The 23,783-nt window shown below is 37.5% G+C and overlaps 1 protein-coding gene across 14 annotated transcripts in view; it reads left to right on the forward strand.

Annotated features, from left to right (window-relative positions):
• FMR1 (Fragile X messenger ribonucleoprotein 1) overlaps positions 1-23,783 on the forward strand; it is a 40,237-nt gene that overhangs the window by 5,337 nt on the left and 11,117 nt on the right. For 8 of the 14 annotated variants that reach the window (NM_001192150.1, XM_005227569.4, XM_005227568.4 and 5 more), the window contains 11 exon segments: positions 4,874-4,926; positions 9,039-9,132; positions 11,630-11,701; positions 11,978-12,126; positions 13,793-13,886; positions 13,977-14,093; positions 16,283-16,453; positions 16,549-16,627; positions 20,690-20,799; positions 21,475-21,609; positions 22,114-22,176. In NM_001192150.1, coding sequence (NP_001179079.1) covers positions 4,874-4,926; positions 9,039-9,132; positions 11,630-11,701; positions 11,978-12,126; positions 13,793-13,886; positions 13,977-14,093; positions 16,283-16,453; positions 16,549-16,627; positions 20,690-20,799; positions 21,475-21,609; positions 22,114-22,176 — 1,137 coding nt within the window. 14 annotated transcript variants of the gene reach the window in all.

Consider the following 23,783-nt stretch of genomic DNA (forward strand, 5'->3'; position numbering starts at 1 on the left):
GCTAGGCACTAGACATGTGTGATTTCTTTATTCACGACAGCAGACAGCAAGTCCAGTTCTGTATCCATTCCTTACTTATGCAGACAAGGCATACAAGGCCCAGAGACCACTTCTTGGAGAGTCCCACAGCTATTATGTCATAAAATCAAGATTTTGAACTTAGCTCTCATTCACAGCAAAACTCGTTTTTGTTTTGTTTTTCCTCAAAGGCTCTTTTCTTTATTGTTGTTGTTTGCATTTTTTATTCGTTTTGGCCATAGACCAATGTGGGATCTTAGTTCTCCATCCAGGGCTTGAATGTGGGCCCCCTGCTGTAGAAGCGTGGAGTCTTAACCCCTGGACCTCCAGGAAAGTCCCCACAGCAGAACACTTAACCACCAAGTTTACTGACTTTTGTAAGAGCCCTAGTTCTCATCCAGTTCCATGCAACTCTCTTCCTGTACTCATTCAAACCCTTTCAGTTGCCTTCTTTGGTATCCAACCCCACAGAAATTCCCTCAACCTATCTTCTCATCAACTTTCATGTGTGGATAGGTAGAGAGTGCAACCAACCTTAGTTTTCCACGTTGGTGGGTGGGGTGATAGTGCTCTGGGGGCAGCCAGGGAAGGAAAGGACATGATTATTGGGATAAGGGAGGAGCAGGGCCAAAAAGGAGAGTTATTGGAGAAGGTATGATGAGAAACAGAAAATTGGGACCTTTGTTGGCATTTTAGCAAAAGGCCTCTGAAGTCACAGGAGACCTTTGTGCTTAGCGAGTGTGTGAACCAGAGGTAACCTATGAATTTCTTTTATTCCACTAAAAATGACTGGTTTTGAAACAATCATGCAAACATCCATATATAGATAAGCTTCATTAACTCGAAAGCAGTGGCTCTGGTAGGCTCTGATGATTGCTTAAACCATTTTTTACACTGTATATCTGGAATTGTTTTTAAAGTCTTTGAGAGCTGTTTTTGTTTTTTTAAATAGTCACAACCATTGCAGATCTTCCTCCTTTGAAGGAATGTTTAATTTTAGGAAATAGGCAAATGCGGTGAATGAGTGTGATTAAACTGTGCAAAAACTTTGTTGCAAATAGAAAAACAAGTTAAAATGTAGCGGTGAAATAATGAGATGAACTTTTAGAGTGCTTTCAACGTGGATTTGAAATCATTCCCCCGGATTTCTAAGTGTCGAAATCAGTGCTGTGCACAGATCTGTCCATCTGTGGTGATGCAATGTGCTCTGCCTGTGCTGTCCTCTGCAGTAGGTACTAAGCCTTGTGTGGCTTTTGAGCACTTGAAATGTGGCAAGTATAACTCAGAGACTGATTTTTAATTTTATTTACTTATACTTTATTAAATAGAAATATTTATATATGACCAGCAGCTTCTGTGGTGAACAGTAGCACAGTTTAGACAAGGGCAGTAGTAGTGGAAAGATACCTTATTTAGTGAGAACAAATTTTCACCCAGCTGTAACAAGGTTCTCTTAGCTGACTAAAGGACTTAACATTTTTAGCATTTAATATACAGTGCATGCATGCTCAGTCACTTCAATTATGTCTGACTCTGTAACACTATGGACTATAGCCCACCAGGCTCCTCTGTCCATGGAATTCTCCAAGCAAGAATACTGAAGTGGGTTGCCATGCCCTCCTCCAGGGGATCCAACCCAGGAATGGAACTTGCGTCTCCTGCATTGGCAGGCAGGTTCTGTACCACTAGAGCCACCTGGAAAGCCCCATAATATGAAGTAAGGAACTAATATTTGTTACTGCCGTGACATGCAAACATAAAACTTTAGACAAGGATGAAGACAGAGGCCATGACATTTTTCGGTAAATAAGGGATTAGCTCCTAATAGAAGTCCCACCCTCAAAAAGCAAATTGTTAATTTGGTATTAGCCATCACTGTCAAGATGGGAGAAATTGAGGGCAGGGGGGCCCTGTTCTCCCTTTCTTTGTAATTTGTGGAAAACTAATTACTAAAACTAAAAAGGTAATTTTACTTTAGAAAACTAAATGTCCAGTTCCTCCAACTTTACTCAAAATCAAGCCTTTCTGTTTCTATAGTAATACTGAGGCAAACCCCTTAGAGCAGTACGGGCATGCGCCCTTACAAAATCTTGAGTATGTTTTAGGATATCATGGTCAGTATTTAACTAGAGTTCTCAACACTCTGTTGAAAATGTGTGTGATTTAAATATAGCTGAGGGAAAATAAGCAATATCAAAATGATAGGAAGAAAATGTGAATTCCCCCCACTTGAGATGAACAACTATAAAAATACAGACATACGTTTAATTTAGAAATAATTATTTAGGCATCTTGGATATAGCAGAACACCTAGATTCCATTACAGTCCACCTTGATCTTACAAGGAAACTTTCTTTTAGCATAGCTTTGCTTTATTCTTTACAGCATAATTACAGGAGTTTGGTGTCTCTGTTTAGGTTCAATGTACAGTCAACCCTTGAACACTGGGGCTAGGGTACCAAAAGCAGTTGATAAATGGTTCACCCAAAGGCAGGAAGGTGAAATAGCTTGGACAGAATCAAGACTCAAACCCAAGTTCCTTTGATTCCACATATTGTGACCTCTAATTGAACACAAACTCCGCCCCCCCTTTAGATAATTTAAATGTCTATGAAGTGAAAATATGGGTACTACACTTACTGGAAAAAAGTCCATGTGTAAGTGGATCCTCACAGTTCAAACCTGTGTTGTTCAAGGGTCAACTATAAATGGTTTCCAGAGCCCTGCCTTACTTGCCATTGTTTTTCTTAGGAGCAGCTATTTAATAGAAAAGGAAATGGCATCCCACTCCTGTATTCTTGCCTGGAGAATCCCATGGACAAAGGAGCCTGGTCGGCTACAGCCCATGGGGTCGCATAGAGTTGGACATGACTGAAGTGACTTCGCACAGCTATTTAATACTTGACTGATATGTTTTAATTTGATATTTTGAGAAGTTTTAGTTTTTAAACAATGCTTTAATTTCTGGCCTTTGACAATGTATTTGTTTATCAAGATATTTGCATTGAATCATTTGTTTAACTCATCTATTGGGCACCTACTGTATACCAGAAATTGTGCCAATTACTGAGGATACATAGAGAAGTTAAAGAAGGGTCTTACTCCAAGCTAGCTGTCTTAAGTCAGGGGGATTTACTACTATATTTTCTTGTAAGAGTTGTATAGTTCTAGCTCTAACCTTTAAGTCTTTGATATTTTTTAGTTGATTTTTGTATATGGTATAAGGTTAGGCCAAAATTTATTCTTTTGCAAGGGGATAATCCAGTTGTCCCAGCACCATTTGTTGAAAGCACTGTTCTTTTCCCCCCATTGAATTGTCTTGACTTCCTTTCCATGGAGGATTTATTTCTACCACAGCCCTAGCTGTTTCTCCAGGTCTGAGCCTTTGTTCCCACTGCCCGTTTAGGCCTGCTGCATAAGAACCTCAACCTCTTCTATTTGTCTTCCCTGATCAGCATCCCCACCCAGCCCCATCCCTTCAAACCACACAAATACTTTTCCTCCTGGAGGCTAGGATAAGAACCCTTTAGGCAGTGATCTATGATAATAACTATTCAGTGAACCCTTAATAGGTACTTTGAAGTTCAACCGTAAATAAAAGACACCCTCAGGAAGCTTACCTTTGGTACAAAAATGGGCAAAATACTCTAGTAGGGTAGTTTATAGTGGGGGATACTCATAAGATGCTCTAAGAAGTTTGAAGGTGAAATTGAACTTAGTCTTCTGGGTTTTCCCATAGGAGGTGACATCTGAACTGAAATAAAACCCATAGGAGATAGCTCAGTGAAAAGAGGGGAAGGACAGCAGGCAGGCAGGAAGAGAGGCCCAAGTAGTTTAGCATTGCTGGGTTACAGCCTCCAAAAATGCTCACCTCGGGTCACCACGGGCCTTCTACAGCTGGAGGAGTTTGACCAAAATCCTGTAGACAGAAACCACGAAAGCACAGAGACATGCCCAGAACACGCTGGAGTAAGAAGCTGGAATCTCTAAAACCATTTTAAAATGAATTAAGATATAAAGCCCCTTGGGTTTCTTTATCCTTTATCCTACTCCTCTAATTGTCACAACAAAAAACAAAGCCTCCTTTCCTGCACCTATTAAAAACTTAATTTTATAGAATTAAAGACAGCATGCTGATTAAAGAATTCTTGATAGTTAGCTGTTTTGTTATGTCATTTTATAGAATTAGGGACAGCATGCTGATTAAAGATTTCTTGATAATTAGCTATTTTGTTATGTCTTTTGCGGATTATTAGCAATTGCGTCATCAGATTTAAAAGATTTAAACGTCTGTACTTTATATTACTATTTTTTCCACCAAGTGCCTGTGAGATTGAGAATTTAATTAAACTCTAGTAATTGGACTTTTTAGTGGTATTAGCAGCATATTGTTAAAGAGAACTTAGTGTACTTGTGTTCACATAGATTTGAGATTATATTTAGTTATTTACTATTGTATTCTAAAATTGTATTAAGGAGAAAAAGATAGGTTACAACAGATCTATACTGACTGGTATATAGCTCTGTAACAAGTTTCTTAGTTTCTAAAACTTTTAATCTAAAGTATACCTTCAGCTTTGCATTGTAATTTTCAGTTTATTTATCTTTCTATTAGACGCTGAATTCTAGAGCAATTCTTTTTGCTCTATTTTAAATAATCAGTATTCCTAGGGCCTACCATGCTGTAGGTATGTAAATACAGATGTGATTCATGAATGAGTGAGCCTCGCAAACTAACAAACTTAAAGCTTCATTCTGTTGTTAAACATAAAATATTTGTATCACTGTAAAGTGTAACTAAAAATAAAAACGATACTTAAGCTTAGAAATTAATTTAACTGTGTTTTTTTAATAGGCATTTGTAAAAGATGTTCATGAAGATTCAATAACAGTGGCATTTGAAAACAAGTAAGTGTCTTGATATAATTTTAATATTTAGGTTCTTTAACATTTTATGCTAATTTTTCCTTTTACTCCTCATTAAAAAAAATTCAAGTCTAGTTTGAGTGTTTTTCAGGAATGGATCTTCATGTTAACTGACCAGGAAGTTCGTGAACAACTCAATATTAAACCAATGGAATGACTGTTCCTGCTAATGACCTTGGAGATCCCTTTTGTATAATCTTGACCCTTACATCTTAGTTCCTTTAAATGTGAACAAAGAAACCAGATTGTTCTGTGCTAGTAACTGAGAGTTTGAATAGAAATATTTGTAAATATTAAAAGATGAAAGTGAATGGATTCATGGGAATCCATTGGGAAAGTTGATGTGAATTTTGTAATGTTAAATCTAAAACTGATAGTTTTAGTCCTTTGGTATATTTTATTAGAAATAATTATGTTTGCCTATTAACATTTTTTATCTTTCATAAATTTAAAATCATCGAGAGCAGTAACTGATCTTTTCTGTTTACTGTTAAATGAGTACATAAAAATACTTAGAGGCCTAGGCACATTAGTTGTATATACAAAGGCATCAATAGTAGAGGTAGATGTTAACATTTTATTGGGGAGACAGGTCTTTTGACTAAAGTTTTTGAATGCTGTTAATGAGAGGTATTTTCATAGTAGCGATTCAAGATTCTAAAGTACGTATAAACTCCTTTGCCAAACCCAAAAATGTGATCATGATCTTAGGATTTTACTAAATTCTCAAGGATGGTCAGCAGTTATGATGTTTGTTTTTTATTTACCAAGAGAAATTAATTGTTGTTGTTCAGTTGCTTAGTCATGTCCGACTCTTTGTGAACCTATGAACTAGGAGCATGCTAGGTTTCCCTGTCCTTCACTGTCTCCCAGAGTTTGCTCAGACTCATATCCATTGAGTCGGTGATGCCATCCAGCCATCTCATCCTCTGTCGCCCTCTTCTCCTCCTGCCCTCAATCTTTCCCAGCATCAAGGTCTTTTCCAGTGAGTCAGCTCTTCGCATCAGGTGGCCAAAGTATTGGAGCTTCAGCTTCAGCATTAGTCCTTCCATTGAATATTCAGGACTGATTTCCTTTAGGATTGACTGGTTTGATCTCCTTGCTGTCCGAGGGACTCTCAAGAGTCTTCTCCAGCACCACAGTTCAAAAGCATCAGTTCTTTGGCGTTTAGAGAAATTAGTAGTGTATCAAAAACAGATTACAAATCTATAGAGAAAATAAATAAATTAGTGGTCGCTTGGGGCTCGTGGGAGTGGAAAGCCATAGCCAGAGTGTGGGATTTCTTTTTGAAGTGATGAAAATGTTCTAAAATTGACTGGTAATGGTGGTGGTTTAGTTGCTAAGTTGTGTCCGACTCTTTGCAACCCCATGGACTGTAGCCTGCCAGGCTCCTTTGTGGGATGTTCCAGGCAAGAATACTGGAGTGTGTTAACCATGCCCTTCTCCAGGGGATCATCCCCACCCAGGAATAGAACCTGGGTCTCCTGCACTATAGGTGTATTCTTTACCAACTGAGCTACCAGGGAAGTCCCTGGTAATGGTGGCACATATCTATGAATCTACTTAAAGTCACTGACTTGTATGTACACTTCAGTGGATGGCTTATAGGGTTATGTGAATTATATCTCAATAAATCTGTTAAAATACAGTATCTGACCAAGACATGGTATAAATAGAATGTTAGCAGGATCTTTTAGCTACCAACAGGACAAAGTACAGTTTACCCTTGACCAAGGATCATGAGTTTGAACTGTAAAGGACCAGTTGTATGTGGATTTTTTTTCAGTAGTAAATACTACAGTAGTACATGAATCAGAGTCATTTGAATCCATGATACAAACCATAAATCTCTGGATATGGAAAGTTGACTATAAATTATCCATGGATTTTTAACTGCACAAAGAGTGAGTTAGTGGCCCTAACCTCCAAGTTATTCAAGGGTCAACTGTAGTAGTCTCGGATGCCTAAAATTTAAGGGGACAGATAAAAGGATTTAGAGTATCCAATCATATTTTCAGTTCTAGACAAATGGTCTTGGTCCAAAATACAAGTTTGGGTAATAGAATACCTTTCTTTGAATACATAGAGCCAAAAGTTTCAGAATCTGCTTCATTACATGATTATCCATGCATTATAGACTGGATAACAGCATCATGCCTCTAACAGAGGAATCTTTAATAACTTGGAGAGGAATTTTTTTCTTGTACTTACACTCTTTATCTGCTTGCTTCCATCATGAGGTAAACACTATTTTCCATAAAGGGAGAGTTTTCTTTATTTGCTACTCTTTTAAAGTATTAAGCAAATACTTATTTCCTCTATGCATTTAAGAATGTGTTTGGTTTCTAGTTTTTACAGTGGTCAGTTCTCGTATGTTTTCAATCAGATTTCTACTATAAACTTAAAATTATTTTGTCTTTGGACCTTTTAGTTCTCTCCTGTACTATAGTTGTGTACAAGTTTCTCTTCTTACTGTCATGCTGGGAATTTGAAATAGATCAACTTTTTCCTTGTGTTTGTGTACTATGTATGTGATTCAACACTGGGTTTGAGCATGTTACCAGAATTTGATAGGTCCCTACCAAAGTAGTGTCTTTGCACTCCTTTGCATTTCCTTTTTGTTTTCTGATTTTTTAAAAGCAAGCATACAAAAACAAACCTGATGTTTTATAAAACTTCAGCTTATATCCTTTCTTTCCTTTCAATGATAAACTCCTATAATACCACATAATTTTAGATGTCTTCTTTTTGTCTTCCATGTGTCACATTAAAAAAAAAAAGAATTTGAATTTTTATCTCTGTATCCTTAAAATAATTCTTCCTTCTTTGGAATGAAGAAAATTATGTACTACTACATGCTTTACCAATAAAATTTAGCAATGAATCTGTGATATATATGTTTATCTGTAACATTGATCACTAATTTCAGTAAGTATATTAAAAAAAGTTTTTCTGCAGTAAAGACACTTTTTTGTTGTTGTTTTTGGCCACACTGCACGGCTTGTGGGATCTTAGTTCCTCAACCAGAGATCAAACCTAGAGTCCCAGCAGTGAGAGAGACGAGTGCTAACCACTGCACCACCAGGGAATTCCCTGAAGATAATTTTTTTTTAAGTTGCAGAGTTTTCAAGGGTTTATAATAATGCAGAAAATAGGTGCAGTGTAACATAGGCCTGAATCAGATTTCCACAAATTCTGACTTTACCTTGCTATCTTATATAATAGAATATAAAAAAAAAAATCCCCCAAAACAAATAGCAAATTTCTTGATAGGATTTTACTAAGAAAGCCCTTTAACAGAAAACCCAGAAATGACTGCTCTAGCAGTTGAATCTGCCAGCGTTTTGCAGAGTTTATCTTTTAATATTTCATATCATCATGATATAATAATTGGGTGTTTTCAAAATTGTTCCATATAACTTTAAATGAAAAAACATAGGCAACTTACTGAACTCCTGTAGGCTGTCTCCATTGGGTTTCTGTGGTTTAGGAGACCCCACCCGTCCAGTGCATGCTGGTACGTCATACTGATCAGCAGCCAGCTATCCGTGGCAAGAGTTGACCACCTCGCGGGATCTAAAATTTAAAGGGGGAAAAGTGAGTTGTGAATTGCTAATGTGCTGACCACCCCATTTTGCTTGGAAATTAGAGGGCATTAAGATCAGTTTCTGTGGTTGTTGGAATGTGGTTAAAATTCCTTTGCAAGTAGAAGTATGGTGATGACATTACTAACACATACTGATACTAACGTATTAAAGCACCAAAGGAAACTGCTGTCATGGCCTGAATTTTAGAATCCTTAGAAGTTGAAATTATTGGAAGAAAGACTTGTTAAGTTGTAATGTTGATCTATTGTGTTTAGAGAAATACTCCAAATAGAACTACAAGGCTGCTGTGTTGCATGCAGACTTTGTTGAAATGTCTGTATATTACCATTATGCCCCCACTCAGTGAAACACTGACAGTTTTAAAGCATTTGCTTCTTTAAACTAGAAAAACAAAGGGTTATACTTAACCAAAGGTTGATGGCAGCATAGTCATCCCTTCCGTTAAACCAGAAAACGTGTTAAATAATTGTGTTTGCTTATTTGCAGCTGGCAGCCAGACAGGCAGATTCCATTCCATGATGTGAGATTCCCACCACCTGTGGGTTATAATAAAGATATAAATGAAAGCGATGAAGTAGAGGTAAGTCTCCCCACCATCAAGTTATTAAGCACTGAAGAACTGGGAACATTTAACTTGTTTGCGCCGTTTGTATCCCTTGTCTTTAATGCTTTTCAGTCTACCTTGAGAATTATAGCTCTTATGCAAATAGGCTTTTGACTGCACCATCCTAGTAATGATTTGACATAATACATTATTGATGCTTAAATGTGGCTGCCTGAACAGCATTCAAGGCACAGTTTGGAAAGTCACTGATTTCCCTTGTCCACTAGGATTTCTTTTCCCCATTTCCTCAATTTCTGAATCTTGTTTGAATAATATATTGTTAGTTTACAACCATGTCCCCATTTTAAGCAAAATGAGTTAGGAAAAGAACCATGCCTTTCAATAGAGCAGCATCCTAGGATTTCTTTAAGTAGTGATAGAGCCTTCTGGGATATTTTTAAAAACTCATCTACGAGTTTTAGTATATATACCTATAGGTAAAATATCTTTTCACAGGAGATGCTGTGAACTAACTGCTTATGTGCCAGTAATGTCTTTGACCAAAAGGTGCTATGGAGATGTAACACATTGACAGAAAGATTGTGTTTGTGATTTCTGTAGCCACTGGAAATTTTTGTGAGACTTCAGGAACTTCGAGTCAGCTTTATGTTGTAGCTGGCCTGTGTAGTATCCTCTTCTTCACCCCCCTGCACATACTCAATTTTAAGGCGCTTCTCTTCTCCACAATGCCTTGTTAATGGTAGCAGTTTTATTTGCAGGATGATGGAAGCAGCTAAGAATCCATTTGTGCAGGTCGGTGAGGTGTACTAGGTCCTTGAATTCTTATTTTCTGTGCTGGGTACAGATGGTGCAGTGAAACAGAAGAGGCCCCAGCCTTTAACAGGTTCCTGTTCTAGTGAGGAGAGTTAATATTAGGGCCATTGTGAATAGGCCGAGAAAGAAAACCAAGGATGGAAGGTGATGTATGGGCAAGAGTGCCATTTTAAGGAGTGCTCAAGGAAGGTCTCGATGTCCAGCCTGTGTTCTTTTCTCAAGTGCTCTTTATTTACCCAAGATGTTCTCAGTACTTAAACTAGGTGAAAGGAACTGGGTTTGGTTTTGTCAGGACTCAAGTAGAGAGTACAAACACTGTACTTGAGGACCTTTAGTTGTTCACTTCCCCAGGAGACTACATGCCTCCTGAGGTCAAGGACCAGGACTTTTGGTCTGTCTGTATCAGAAGGCCTCATAGTAGTGTTTGGGTTGATAAAAGGGACTGTTTTTTCTTTATAGTGCTCAACTGAGTCACATGACCCCACTAACAGTGATACATAACTGAGGTTATCACTAGCTAGAGCAGAGATGAAAGGAATTGATGGTTACAAGAAAATGTAGGTTCAATCCAGTTATATTTAGTCACTGTATTGTATAACCATTAACTTAGGTCTTTTGGTCTGTCTACACCAGGAATGCTCATAATAGTAATGGATAGAGGGGACTTTTTGCGCACTTTAGTCACATGACCAATGGGAACCAATGAAAAGCTGTTGTTAGGATGACAAAACAGTTAACAAATAACTGACATTATTTCTCTGACTAGAGCAGAGGTGAAAGGAAGTAATGGGGGCAAGAGGGAAAGGTAGGTTGAGTTAAGTTGTGTTTCATCACTGTGTTTTGTCACTATGAACTTCAGTAGTAAAAGGGGGACCTGAGTTGTTTGTCTTCTGTCCTTTCCTCCCCATCCCCTTGTCCTCCCTGTCTTCTTTCTACTTCTGAGTATTTCTGTCACTCACCATGTGTCTCTTTCCCTATTAACCTTGATTTGCTAGTGTCTTCACAAAAGGTTCCATGCTGCACATCATAAGTGAACTTTGAAGTGGTCACCAGAGAGATCAGTTTAGAACTGATCCACAGTATGTGAGAGGAGAAAGGTGGTATCCAGAGGATTGCCAGTGTAGAGTTGTCCATTTTAGTGGAGAAGGGGACAGGAGACCAGAGAGTGACCCATTTAGTGTCCGTTTAGTCCCAGGAGACATGAACACCAGGTGGTATCCTTAGTGGGCTGAATAGTCAGTGGCCTTACCCATTTAGTGACCATGAGCCAGGCAGTAGGCCAGGGTCACTAACTTCCAGCTTGTTACTTGCTTATTAAAGTAAAACAAAAACATGTTCATCTTTACATGTTTAGATACATTTTCATAGCTCATAAAGTACCCAAAGAAAGCATGCCCAGCTTTATAAGTGGTCAGCTTTTCTCGAGCTTTCATATTCAGAATACTGATGATTACTGAGGCAGCACAAAGACAGCACAGAGAAATAGGGAAGCATATTTTACAGTACTCTTCCTGGTAACCAGGTAGTTTCTGAATGTCTCTGTCTAGAAGCAGGGGTGCAGTCTGGTTAAAAGTCTACAACTTAACAGATTTGCAAGATACCTAAGGTCATTTTAAGAAATTTTCCTTGATGTCTGATAATTTACAAATTTCTGAATGATTTTAATCGTGAAATATTCTATGTTGTAATTTTTGTGTAGGTTTATTCCAGAGCAAATGAAAAAGAGCCTTGCTGTTGGTGGTTAGCTAAAGTGAGGATGATAAAGGGTGAGGTAGGAAAATGCCTATTTCAATTGTTTTTCTTAACACTCTTCTCCTTTTCTAAATTCAGGTATATACATTTCTGTTTGGATTTCTATTTGAAAGTAATAGCTAGCTTGATTACCTTATTTAAATGTTTATATGTTGAGTATGTTTTGTGTGTTTCAGTTAGTTGATCAAATAGCTTTTTTTCCCTTTAAAGAATTTTAAAAGAACTGAATAGGTATAGCTTCTTGTTCTTAATTTAAACACTATGATCAGGAATGACTTTGATTTCTCTCTCACAGTTTTACGTGATAGAATATGCAGCTTGTGATGCTACATACAATGAAATTGTCACAATTGAACGTTTGCGATCGGTCAATCCCAACAAACCTGCCACAAAAGAGACTTTTCATAAAATCAAACTGGATGTTCCAGAAGACTTAAGACAAATGTGAGTTGATTTGCAAGAAAGGCTGAGAACTTAGAGGAGCTGTGCAATTAATTTAAAAGAATAATACATTTTCAAATAATAGGAATCAATTTTTAACCTCAGTGAACTTTGACATAAATGGCTTACAAAAGCAGTGGAAAAAAAAATTTAGCTTTTTCTGGTTATGTAATCAAGCCAAGGCAGGAGGAGAAGGGAACGACAGAGGATGAGGTGGTTGGATGGCATCACTGACTCAATGGACATGAGTTTGAGCAAACTCGGGGAGTTGGTGATGGATAAGGAGGCCTGGTGTGATGCAGTCCATGGGGTCACATAGAGTCAGACACAGCTGAGCGACTGAACTGAATCAAGCCAACATTCCAGTTGTTTAAACTTACTTGGCCACATAGATAGCTAATGTACATTTTTTTTCTAACATAAACATTCATCATAGAATTTTAAGATTTTTAAAACTGATTAATCCAGTTCTGTCATAAGTTACAAACCAATTTCTAGGCAATGTTGATTTCTCCAGGTTTTTTTCCCTTTTAGCTAGTATTCTGAGATACGTATATAACAAGTAGGGCTCAAAGAAGCTTCCAAAGGTCTTCTCTCATCATCCTTGATATGAAGTAATGCTTAAATAAGACTCTTTAGAGAAGAAAGAGCATATATTAAATTTGATTTAGACATTACACTTTAGATAAACATTAACTTCTATTAATAGTTCAAAATGCATAGAAATCCTACTTCTTAATTATAAAGATTGCATATGTATGTTTGTGCCTTCTGATTCATACACATTTTCTTCTCAAGCTAAAATTGATCAGCACTTTTTCTTTAGAAAAGAAACAGCAGAACAAAATTGGATACCCGGTAGCTATCCCCAAAAGTTTTTAACAGTTGACTCAAGAAAATTAGTGACCTACCGTATGTAACTAGGGCTTCCCAGGTGGCTCAGTGGTAAAATAATTTCCCTACCAATACAGAAGACACAGGAGATGCGAGTTGGATCTCTGGGTCCCGAAGATCCTCTGGAGGAGGAAATGGGAACTCACTACAGTATTCTTGCCTGGAAAATCCCATGAACAGAGAAGCCTGGTGGGCTCTAGTCCTCGGGTCACAGAGAGTCAGACACGACTGACCATGCATGCATCATGTATAACTGAAATCAGGAAGCCTGCAGAGGAGAGTGGTGGTCAGTCTCTGAGTTGTGTCCAAACTCTTTGCAACCCCATGGACTGTAGCCCACTAGGCTCCTCTATCCATGGGATTTTCTAAGCAAGAATACTGGAGTGGGTTGCCATTTCTTCCTCCAGGGGGTCTTTCCAACCCAGGGATCAAACTCTGGTCTCCTGAATCTCTTACATTGCGGGCATATTATTGACTGCTGAGCCACCAGAGAGGTAAGTTCCCCTAAAGATGTCATCTTTGATTATCTAGGACCACCAGTAATTTCCTAAGAGCATAACTGGTTTTTTCCTTTCTCTATAATCTCAAATGCTTGATTGGCCTGAGAAGCCCAGCAAAGAAACTGAATTTACAGATGGATATAGCATATTTTGCATAAATCAAGTTTAATATGAATCTACAATTCTACTAAGTGCAAATGTCTCTGCATATATTTATACCAGTAGTTGGTAATCATTCATCTTAACTTCACAATGGTTATTCTTTTTATTTCTAGGTGTGCCAAGGAATCTGCACATAAAGACTTTAAAAAGGCAGTTGGTGCCTTTTCTGTAACTTACGATCCAGAAAATTATCAGCTCGTGGTTTTGGTGAGTGTTTCTGAGTTGTCTATTTTGGTGTGCTTCATTTAGGGCATTTGCTTTGATCATAACTTTTTTTTTTTTTTAAATATCCTTCAGTCCATCAGTGAGGTCACCTCAAAGCGAGCACACATGCTGATTGACATGCACTTTCGGAGTCTGCGCACTAAGCTGTCTCTGATACTGAGAAATGAAGAAGCCAGTAAGCAGCTGGAGGTATGTGGTTTTCCCTAGCGATGCTTGTAAGGCTATCTAGAAATGATAACTGTGTGGTTACAAAACATGACTTTGGGCAGCTTGTCCTTTGTTTATTGTTCTTAGCAATTCCTTGTATTCTATATTTTAAAAAGTTAAACTGTACAATGCATAATCATACTAAAATTTTTATGCCTGAGGTTTCAGAATTAAGCAGCAGTTTATGTATGTTAAGGAACTTCTGGCCAACTCACTTTTTGCTAGAAGTTCATCAAAGCTGCTAATAAAGTGAAGCAATGCTGCTCCCATGTAACATGTTATCATTAAAGTACTAGAGAGTATTTAAATATCTAATCATATTCCTTTCATTATGTATGTTTATCTCTGTTTAAAAGGGTATAGAACTTCTTCATTCTAATTGGTTGTCACTCTTTAAAACTCCTGTCTTCAGATTCCTGCCAGAGGCTCTTTCCCTAACTTACTATTTCGTCTTTTAAGGTGCATTTTATCTACTTTTATTAATCTTCCAATAATTTTCATTACCATACATTTATTTTCATTGATAACTGTTTAGTACTTCCATCCATTACCATAGAAACTAAATGGATTTTAGTGTAATGTGCCAACTCCAGTATGTAATTGTCAGATTCCAGACTTCCTCATCATTATTCATTTCATTAGAGGGAAAACACCAAGCAGTTGAAATAGTAAAAAAAAAAGGAGTTCCAGACTGCATTTGAAGAGAAAAGGTGACCACTACTAAAGGCTGTATTCTTGTAAAAGTCTGTAAAACTTGCCACCTTCCAACTTAATTGAGATTGCTGAACACCTAGCCGGAGAGGAGACATTCATATCTCCTTTTGCTCCTTTATTTTCTTTTTGGCCATGGAGGTCTATTTAATTACTTTTTACTCTCATTCTTTCTTGATGTCCCTGTGTTCACAAGTTTGTGGTTTCTTTAGTGATTCTCTCATAGCTTTTAGGCCAGAACAGCCTCCTTACTTTCATTGTGAGTAATATGGAAATATACTCATTTACCTCTTCTTAAACATCTGATTCTTCTTAAATGATCTGTTATCATAACTTTGGCTTATCATTTATCAGTGAATTATCAGTGAAAAGAATGAACCAGGTGAATCAACCAGGAGTCAAAAAACATGACCTCTTGAAAAGTCCTAGGAATATTTGATTCACTTTTTTACTCTAATCTACAAAAAGGATTTTATACTTTTAAAATTGTTTATAGTAGTTAACATTCATTCAGATTATCAGGTATGTTTGAATAATGAGAAACTAGTGTGCATGCCTATCTTTCCTCACTACTAATATTAAAGAGATCCACATATTCAGATAAGAAATTTCCATTTTTCAACATGAGCCACTAATATGTTTGGTTTTCATTAATGGCATGCTAGAACTAAACATTAAATTTTGGTAATACTGATGATACTATCTAAAGAGAGTGATTATCCACAAGTTTTGGGGTGTCAGTATAATGTAGTTAAGTCATCACTGAATATAAAGAATTCATCATACTTGTGGATCCAGATCACAAGGTCTTACAGACTCTGATCTTGTTTTAGGTTGCAGACAGATGTGTAAGATAAGTTGTAAATCTCTGACTTTGTAATTATTCAGTTTAATGTACCAACAATTTTTATGATTCCTTTACTCAGGTTTGGGGGTGGTGGTAGGAGGGTGTCCTTTTAATGTTCATCAGAGAGGTATCTAAACCCACAGTATCTAGTGATGTTATATAAATGGCACCATTTCTAGAAAAATATACACACCAATATCCTTTAATAAAATGAAATGAATACAGTGTTCTGTGAAGATGGTATTTAAAATTTTTTTTTACTTAATATTGAGTCTGTCAGACCCAGTGAGCTGGTTTTTATTTGGGAACAGTTGATCTGCTTCTTAATTATTACATTGATGTCACTGGTTAAGTAAGGCAGCCTTGCAAATAGGTTTTCAAAGGTTACCTTGGAAAATTGTCAACAAGCCCTTTCCTGTTAACAAAAATATATCAGATGACATAGACCTTTAGTAACCTAAAAAGTACTTAAGCTGTGCAAAATATTTTCTTAAACCTGTTAGTTTCCAATAGAAACTGATACACAGGGTCAAGATAATTTACGTGGCTGACCTAAATACAGTTGTCTTAATAGTTGATAAAGCATACTAATCAGATGTGCATTTCTCTTCAGAGCTCAAGGCAGCTTGCCTCAAGGTTTCATGAACAGTTTGTTGTACGAGAAGATCTAATGGGTCTAGCTATTGGTACTCATGGTGCTAATATTCAGCAAGCTAGAAAGGTACCTGGGGTCACTGCTATTGATCTAGATGAAGATACCTGCACATTTCATATTTATGGGGAGGTAAATATTTTACTAAAGAGTTTTTTCTGAAATAAAAACAATATTTCAGATAGCTCATCTTCTGTTGATTTAAACCTTTTCCCCATTTTGATTAGGATCAGGATGCAGTGAAAAAGGCTCGAAGCTTTCTTGAATTTGCTGAAGATGTCATACAAGTTCCAAGGAACTTAGTAGGTGAGTCACAAATTGCTTTTGACACGCACTACAAAACAAGTTAGGTAAAGAACTTACTTATGCTCATAGAATTCCATTGTCACTCATTGTGGAGTCATTTGGCTGAAGCTTAGTCTTTGAAATAGAGTCTATTGCTGCAGTATACAAAAAAATACTGGGTTAAATACACTCAAAGATTACATTTTCAGAAGGCATACAAAAGATACTGCTTTGCTAGTTCAAACCTACTGGTTCCTGGAAGGATAAGTTTTGCACAGCCTTTTCGCTGTATATATTTATATGTTAAATAATGTTTTTTCAAAATGAATGCCATTTGGGGCCTTTTTATAATTTAGAGTAGATTGGTATTTGATCTCTCTAATGGGGCTATAAAATTAACAGTTACCTCAGCGTTGAAGATCTGAATATAGGTTATTTAAATCTAATAAATTCCAAAGCTAGAAGTAATTCTGAATGTCTCTTGGGCTTTCTGCAACATCAGCTGTAATTCTTCATTTTGACTTGAGTTCGTTTCATGACCATCACAATCATGTGTAAATAACATAGGAGCTCTCCACCCGTGCTCTTCAATAGTGCAGTTATCTTTAGTAAAATCTATCAGCAAAGTGGAGTTTTATCAGAATACTGCATATGTTTTAAATTTATCAATAAAATTGGGACATACTACATTTAAAAAATATTTTTGCTGCTGCTAAGTCACTTCAGTCACGTCCGACTCTGTGTGACCCCATAGACGGCAGCCACCAGGCTCCCCCATCCCTGGGATTCTCCAGGCAAGAACACTGGAGTGGGTTGCCATTTCTTCCTCCAGTGCATGAAAGTGAAAAGTGTAAGTCAAGTCGCTCAGTCATGTCCGACTCTTCGCAACCTCATGGACTACAGCCTACCAGGCTCCTCCATCCATGAGATTTTCCAGACAAAGTACTGGAGTGGGGTGCCATTGCCTTCTCCAAAAAAACATTTTTAACTTTGGCTAATTACAAAAAGTAATGCATGCCCTTTGGAAGGTTTAAAAGAGAAAATAAGGACTCTGTGCATTTTCTTCACATACTTTCACTTCTACTTAGCTTGCTGTTTTTGTCAGCATAGAATTGTAAACATCTTCCTATGCCATTATAAAAACACTTAGAATAGTATTTTTCACCCAAAGAAAATCAGTTTGAGGATAAAGTGTAAATACTAGTGAAATAATGCAGAATTATTTTCTCAACTATATACTACATACAGTCAACTAAAGAGCATGATGATGTAATGTCACTGCCAGTTGTGTGTATGGGAAATGTATGATTAGCACTCTCCTGATTACCTCAGGAGAAGTGGGCTTGTGAATGGTATTTTTTCCTCTTATTTACAGATTGTCAAGCAGTTGCATACATTTTATAGTTAGAATGAAAGTGAAAGTGTTAGTCACTCAGTCGTGTCCTACTGTTTGTGACCCCATGGACTGTAGCCCGCCAGGCTCCTCTGTCCATGGTATTTTCCAGGCAAAAATACTGGAGTAGATTGCCATTTCCTTCTCCAGGGGATCTTCCCAACCCAGGGATTGAACCCGGGTTTCCTGCATTGCAGGCAGTCTTTACTGTCCGAGCCACCAGGGAAGCCTTGGGGTCACAGAGAGTCAGAAGCAACTGAGTGACTAACACAACAATAACAATGGAACTGAAATTAATTATATTTTGTTCCTTTTATTCAGTAAAGTGTTTTCTAAAAACCTATCACTCAAAGTGCTAAAAAATCAGATTTCAAACAAGATATCTCTTATTTCCCACAAACTTTTCTAATAATTTGCTTGTTCTTCACCCATTTTGACATTGAATTTAATTGTTCAGTCGTAGTTAATACACAGGATATATGTATTTATATAAATACATAAAATTGTATATATCCTATCTATCTATATATAGGATTGTTAAGATATTAGTAGAAACATGTGCCAAAATCTCCTTTTTCCTTTTGCTAACTCATTTAAAAGACCTTTATTAAAATCAGCATCAATTCATGAAAATGTGCTACAGATTTAAAGAAAAAAAAAATGGGAAGACTCCATGTAACTTCCCTCCTCCTTCTTTCCCTTTTCATTTGAGGGGAAGAACAACAGAAATAAGTGCAGAAACACCTAGGTCAGGAGTCCTGATTTAGTGTGTCAGTTCTTTTCCCTGACCACTGACCAGGCAGAAGAGGTTGTGGGGGTAAATGAGACTGGCACACACAGCAGGAATACCAAGGCTATTCTGATTTGAAGAACCACAAGGTCTTGCTTTGAGAAGGCTTTCCCTGCATTTTTATCTAGGATTGGCTCAGCAAATTTTCATTCCTGTTTTTTTCCTTTATTGTTGTTCAGTCGCTAAATCATGTTTAACTCTTTGTGACCCCATGGACTGCAGCACGCCAGGTTTCCCCGTCCTTCCACAATGGACGTGAGTTTGAGCAAGCTCTGGGAGGTGGTAAAGGACAGGGAAGGCTGGCAAGCTGCAATTCATGGGCTCGGAAAGAGTCAGACGTGACTGAACAACTAAACAACATGTCCACTGAGTCAGTGATGCCATCCAACCATCTCATCCTCTGTCTCCCCCTTGATCTTTCCCAGAATCAGGATATCTTCCAGCGAGTGGGTTCTTTGCATCAGGTGGCCAAAGTTTTGGAACTTCAGTCCTTCCAATGAATATTCATTGGATTCATTTAGGATTTCATTTAGGATTTCTTTAGGATCCCCATCCCTACCTTAGATGAAGTGGTGGGGACTTCTTTGCATCAGGTGGCCAAAGTTTTGGAACTTCAGTCCTTCCAATGAATATTCATTGGATTCATTTAGGATTTCATTTAGGAATTCTTTAGGATCCCCATCCCTACCTTAGATGAAGTGGTGGGGCAAACCCATTTATGGGCATGGCCAGCTCAGCTTGCTTTAAGTACCTGGGAGTGCCCTTGCAATTGGATGTAATTCATATGTAGATTTCTACAATCAGTTGTTTTTAGTATTTGGAATGTCTTGTTTTGCTGGCTCTGAAAGCAGTCATTTCCCAGCTAAGTATATGATTAAATTTTTTAAAGTGAGAGAGATTTGAGTGCCTCTCTATTGCTGGTGTTTGAAGTCTTCAGAGTTTTAACAGATGATATGATAAAACTTAATCTGGAACTGGTTTTAAACTTTTTCATTGTGGTGTTAAGCTAAAGTGTGATTTCTTAATCTTTTATTCTGTAACTAATCACCTTCTAGCATACTAGTTTAATTTGTGAGTCACGCACAAGAGTAGTAGTCCACTAACACATTGGCCTGAAGAATGTGTACTTCTAGATGAATGTATAGCTGCTTATGGGCTTCCCTGGTGGCTCAGACGGTAAAGAATATGCCTGCAATGCAGGACATCAGGGTTCGATCCCTGGGTTGGGAAGATCCCCCTGGAGGAAGGATGGCTACCCCCTCCAGTACTCTAGCCTGGAGAATCCCATGGACAGAGGAGCCTGGCGGGCTACAGTCCATGGGGTCCCAAAGAGTAGGACACAACTGAGCGACTAAGCAGCAGCAGCAGCATAGCTGCTTATGCCGCTTTTAGAGTGTCTTATAAATGTGCCGTATAAAATTCTAAAAATATTTGCCATGGGCAAAGAAGCAGGTGTAAATCAGATACAGATAGGATTGAAATTGTGAAATAAGCAATTGTATTTTCTATTATTTATCCTTTTCGTTAATTCTTTTTATAGAGCTTTGCAGAAAGAAGGATACACACCACTCTATCTGAACATTTAAAGTGTGCCCTTGTATGCCAAATAAGAGCATATTTTGAACTGCCTTAAAAATGCAAAATTATCCTGACAGTTCACAAGTTGTGACTCAATTCATACCAGACCAAAGGAGTTTGAACTGTGATGACTTCATAGAATGAAAAACTGTGTTTGTTTGTTTGTTTTTGAAAAAAGTCTCTGTTTTGGTTTTGAGATAGAATTCAAATTATATGAAATTTTATACATATATAAAATGTTATAGTTTACAGTAGGGTGTGCTTACTGGTTTGAGGTGTGTGATTTTAAAACCAAACATGAATTATTCATTTTTTAACTTAGGCAAAGTAATAGGAAAAAATGGAAAACTGATTCAAGAGATTGTGGACAAGTCAGGAGTTGTGAGGGTGAGAATTGAGGCTGAAAATGAGAAAAATGTTCCACAAGAAGAGGTATGTTTCTAGTGCATGTTTTTGGTTTATCTAATAAAGTCTTTAATTTGACACAGTAACTTAGAGGCCTCTAATATGCACATAATGTGAATGTAAAACCTCTGTCAGGCATGCCAGCTAATTGGAGTTATAGATGACGGCCTCTTTCTAGTCTCTGATGCTGTGATTGTGTATTAGTCCCTTTAACTCCTTAAGTCTTATTTCTAGATTTTTAGCATGGGCCATCACAAATGTAAAAACAAAATCTGAAGCACACTTCAAATCACTTAAGTTACTGGTAGAGACAAAATTGGGATACTAATTAGGTTTTTGGCTTTCATCTTTTGGCTTTTTTAGTTTGTGTGTTTGTGTTGCCTTACATTTTTTGAAGTATTTGGGATGGAGGAGGTGAGGGCGTGCTCTTCTATACAATGATACTGTTTAAAATAAAATCCTTCCAAATTGCCATAATTTTCATATGTTGTCTAGTCTTTGCTTTTGTGAAAGGTTCTTTTAACTGCAATCTGTGTGCATTTTTATTGCACAGTTTTTGCATTCTCTAAGTTTGTTTACCAAAACTGTCTATAATAGTTTCTGTTCTTAAAAAAGATGATCATTGATACAATAATGGTGCTAAGTAAAATTTTAAAAATGGATCCTTTTTTTCCTCTTTTATGTTTTGTGTTTTTCACCAAGGAAATGATGCCACCAAATTCCCTACCTTCCAGTAACTCAAGGGTTGGACCTATTCCCTCAGAAGATAAAAAACATACAGATATAAAGGAAAACAGCACTCACTTTTCACAACCTAACAGCACAAAAGTCCAGAGGGTAAGAAATAATTGTCACTTGGAATTATACTGTAAGTAATTTCTTTGCCCCAAATGTCACAGTTGTTGTTTTGGGTATGTTGTCTGGTTAGGCTTATAGACTATTCATGCTATATCTGTTTCAGATCTGATTGCCAGCTTACAAGATATTACAGACCAATGAGATAATTACTTTTCAGTTTATTCACAGTGACAAATCTTATGCTGTAAACATAAAATATGGGGTTGCATTTAGTGGTCACATTTTTCTTCTGAGGGTGGACTTTCATTTTTTCATGCTCTAGCTCTTGAAATTTTGCAGGTTATAATATATCCAAATGTACCTTGTGTTAGATGCATAAATTGTTACCTAAAGCCATATTTTTAAACTGACTTTCAATATTTGAACTAACCGAATTGTTTAGAAACGAATTTAGAAGTCCTACAGTGAAAGTCCTGCGTTCAGGCTTCTGTGTATCATTTGTTATAGTTAATGACATCACTTGCATTCCTTATACTGCTTTAGGTGTTAGTGGTTTCATCCATTGTAGCAGGGGAATCCCAGAAACCTGAACTCAAGGCTTGGCAGGTAGGAAACCATTCCTTGAAAAATACATTTTAATTTTATATTTTAATGTTTATTCCCCTTGTTAAGAAAGACTTTCAAATGATCATCAGAATTGGGGCATGGTGGAGGTGTGTCTGTGGGTTTTTTTGCTCCATTGCCCTGGGGAGAAAGCTGATACTCCTTCCTGTTGCTTACAAGGCCTTTTTTTCACAGCCACCTGACCAATATCATCTCTTAACCACTCCTCTTCCTTGCACTGGAGAGAGGCTTGAGCCATACTTAGAGTTGTCCAAACACTGCTGTCTACTGCTTGTTGCTCCTAGATACATGCATATGCTTCCTCTGCCAGAAGCCCTCTGTTTTCTCCAGCTTGCCACCTTGCTGTGGGCTTATTCCATGTGCCTCTTTCCTTGTGTACTTGCCATCAGGTCCCTCCCCCTGAGCTCAAGAGCCTTTCTCCCCTTTGATAATCTGATGTGGTCATCCCTGTCTGTAGCACTTAGCACATAGATGTTTACTTGTTTTATCCTTACATTGTTAGTTTCTTGAGGGCATGCCGCCTCATCTGGCCTGTATGAACTGTTGATGGGAAGAAAAGTTATGAGTAACAAGAGATTAAAAGCGAAAATAGCATTTTATAAAGAGAAATGTAACTGCAAGTGGATTGGACATTCCTCTGTGCGGGGGAGTCCAGTTCTCATCCCAGATCAGGGGATCACTTTTTCCTGGTATCTACATTGAAGGTCACTGTTCTGCTCTTGCCTTTCTTTGTCTTAACTATTCTGGTCCACTAGTGCTGTGCTTAATAGAGTGGCACTTGGGTACATCATCAGTTTGGAAATGTTGAAAGATAATTTTGCTTTTCACTATTTGCTTCAAAGTTGATCAGCTAAATCTGTGGCATTAAAGCTTATTTTGATAGTATGTGATCCAAGGAGCAGGGCATAGCATTTCATCATAGGGCATTTTGGAAAATAATATGGTTAACTGCTTTGTAAGAAAGTCAGTTGGGGAAAAAAACTCAACAGTCAAAAATGTTTTTGACAAAAAAAGATCTGGGTCATAGGCCTGATTAATTCCATAGTTCATTCGGTGAAAAAAAGAAGCCCATGCGTTTTCAGTGGCACCTGATTCTTCAGGTGGTTCTAGTTACTAGGAAGCAATGACTTGCCTACCAGACGGATGCCAGTTTGCAAGCAATATTTCCTAATTATTCAGTCTTGTACCCTCTGAACAGCCATGTTCATGTGGAAGGAAAAAGAAAAAAACCTATTCCAACCCCACATACGTTTAAGGTGCTATATACTGAGTGCAAGCAAACAAAAGCAGCCTAGCAGTACCAACACCTATTGAACAAATGCTCTTTTTAAAAGAGTGATACTTGCTAAGTTTCTTGGCTTCTTTCACCTAGAAAATTCTAATATATCTACATCAAAACTACTGTGTACTTTTCTTTAGTCACTTGTGACTATCAGTAACCATGAGAATTTCATCAGTAGTGAAATACTGAATTATTCTCAGCTTTGAAGGTCATAATTGCCAGCTGTTAGTTTACAGAACTGGCCTGCTGCTGCTGCTGCTAAGTCGCTTCGGTCGTGTGTGACTCTGTGCGACCCCACAGACCGCAG

The sequence above is a fragment of the Bos taurus genome, chromosome X, assembly GCF_002263795.3.
Source record: "Bos taurus isolate L1 Dominette 01449 registration number 42190680 breed Hereford chromosome X, ARS-UCD2.0, whole genome shotgun sequence".
Classification (NCBI taxonomy): Eukaryota; Metazoa; Chordata; class Mammalia; order Artiodactyla; family Bovidae; genus Bos; species Bos taurus.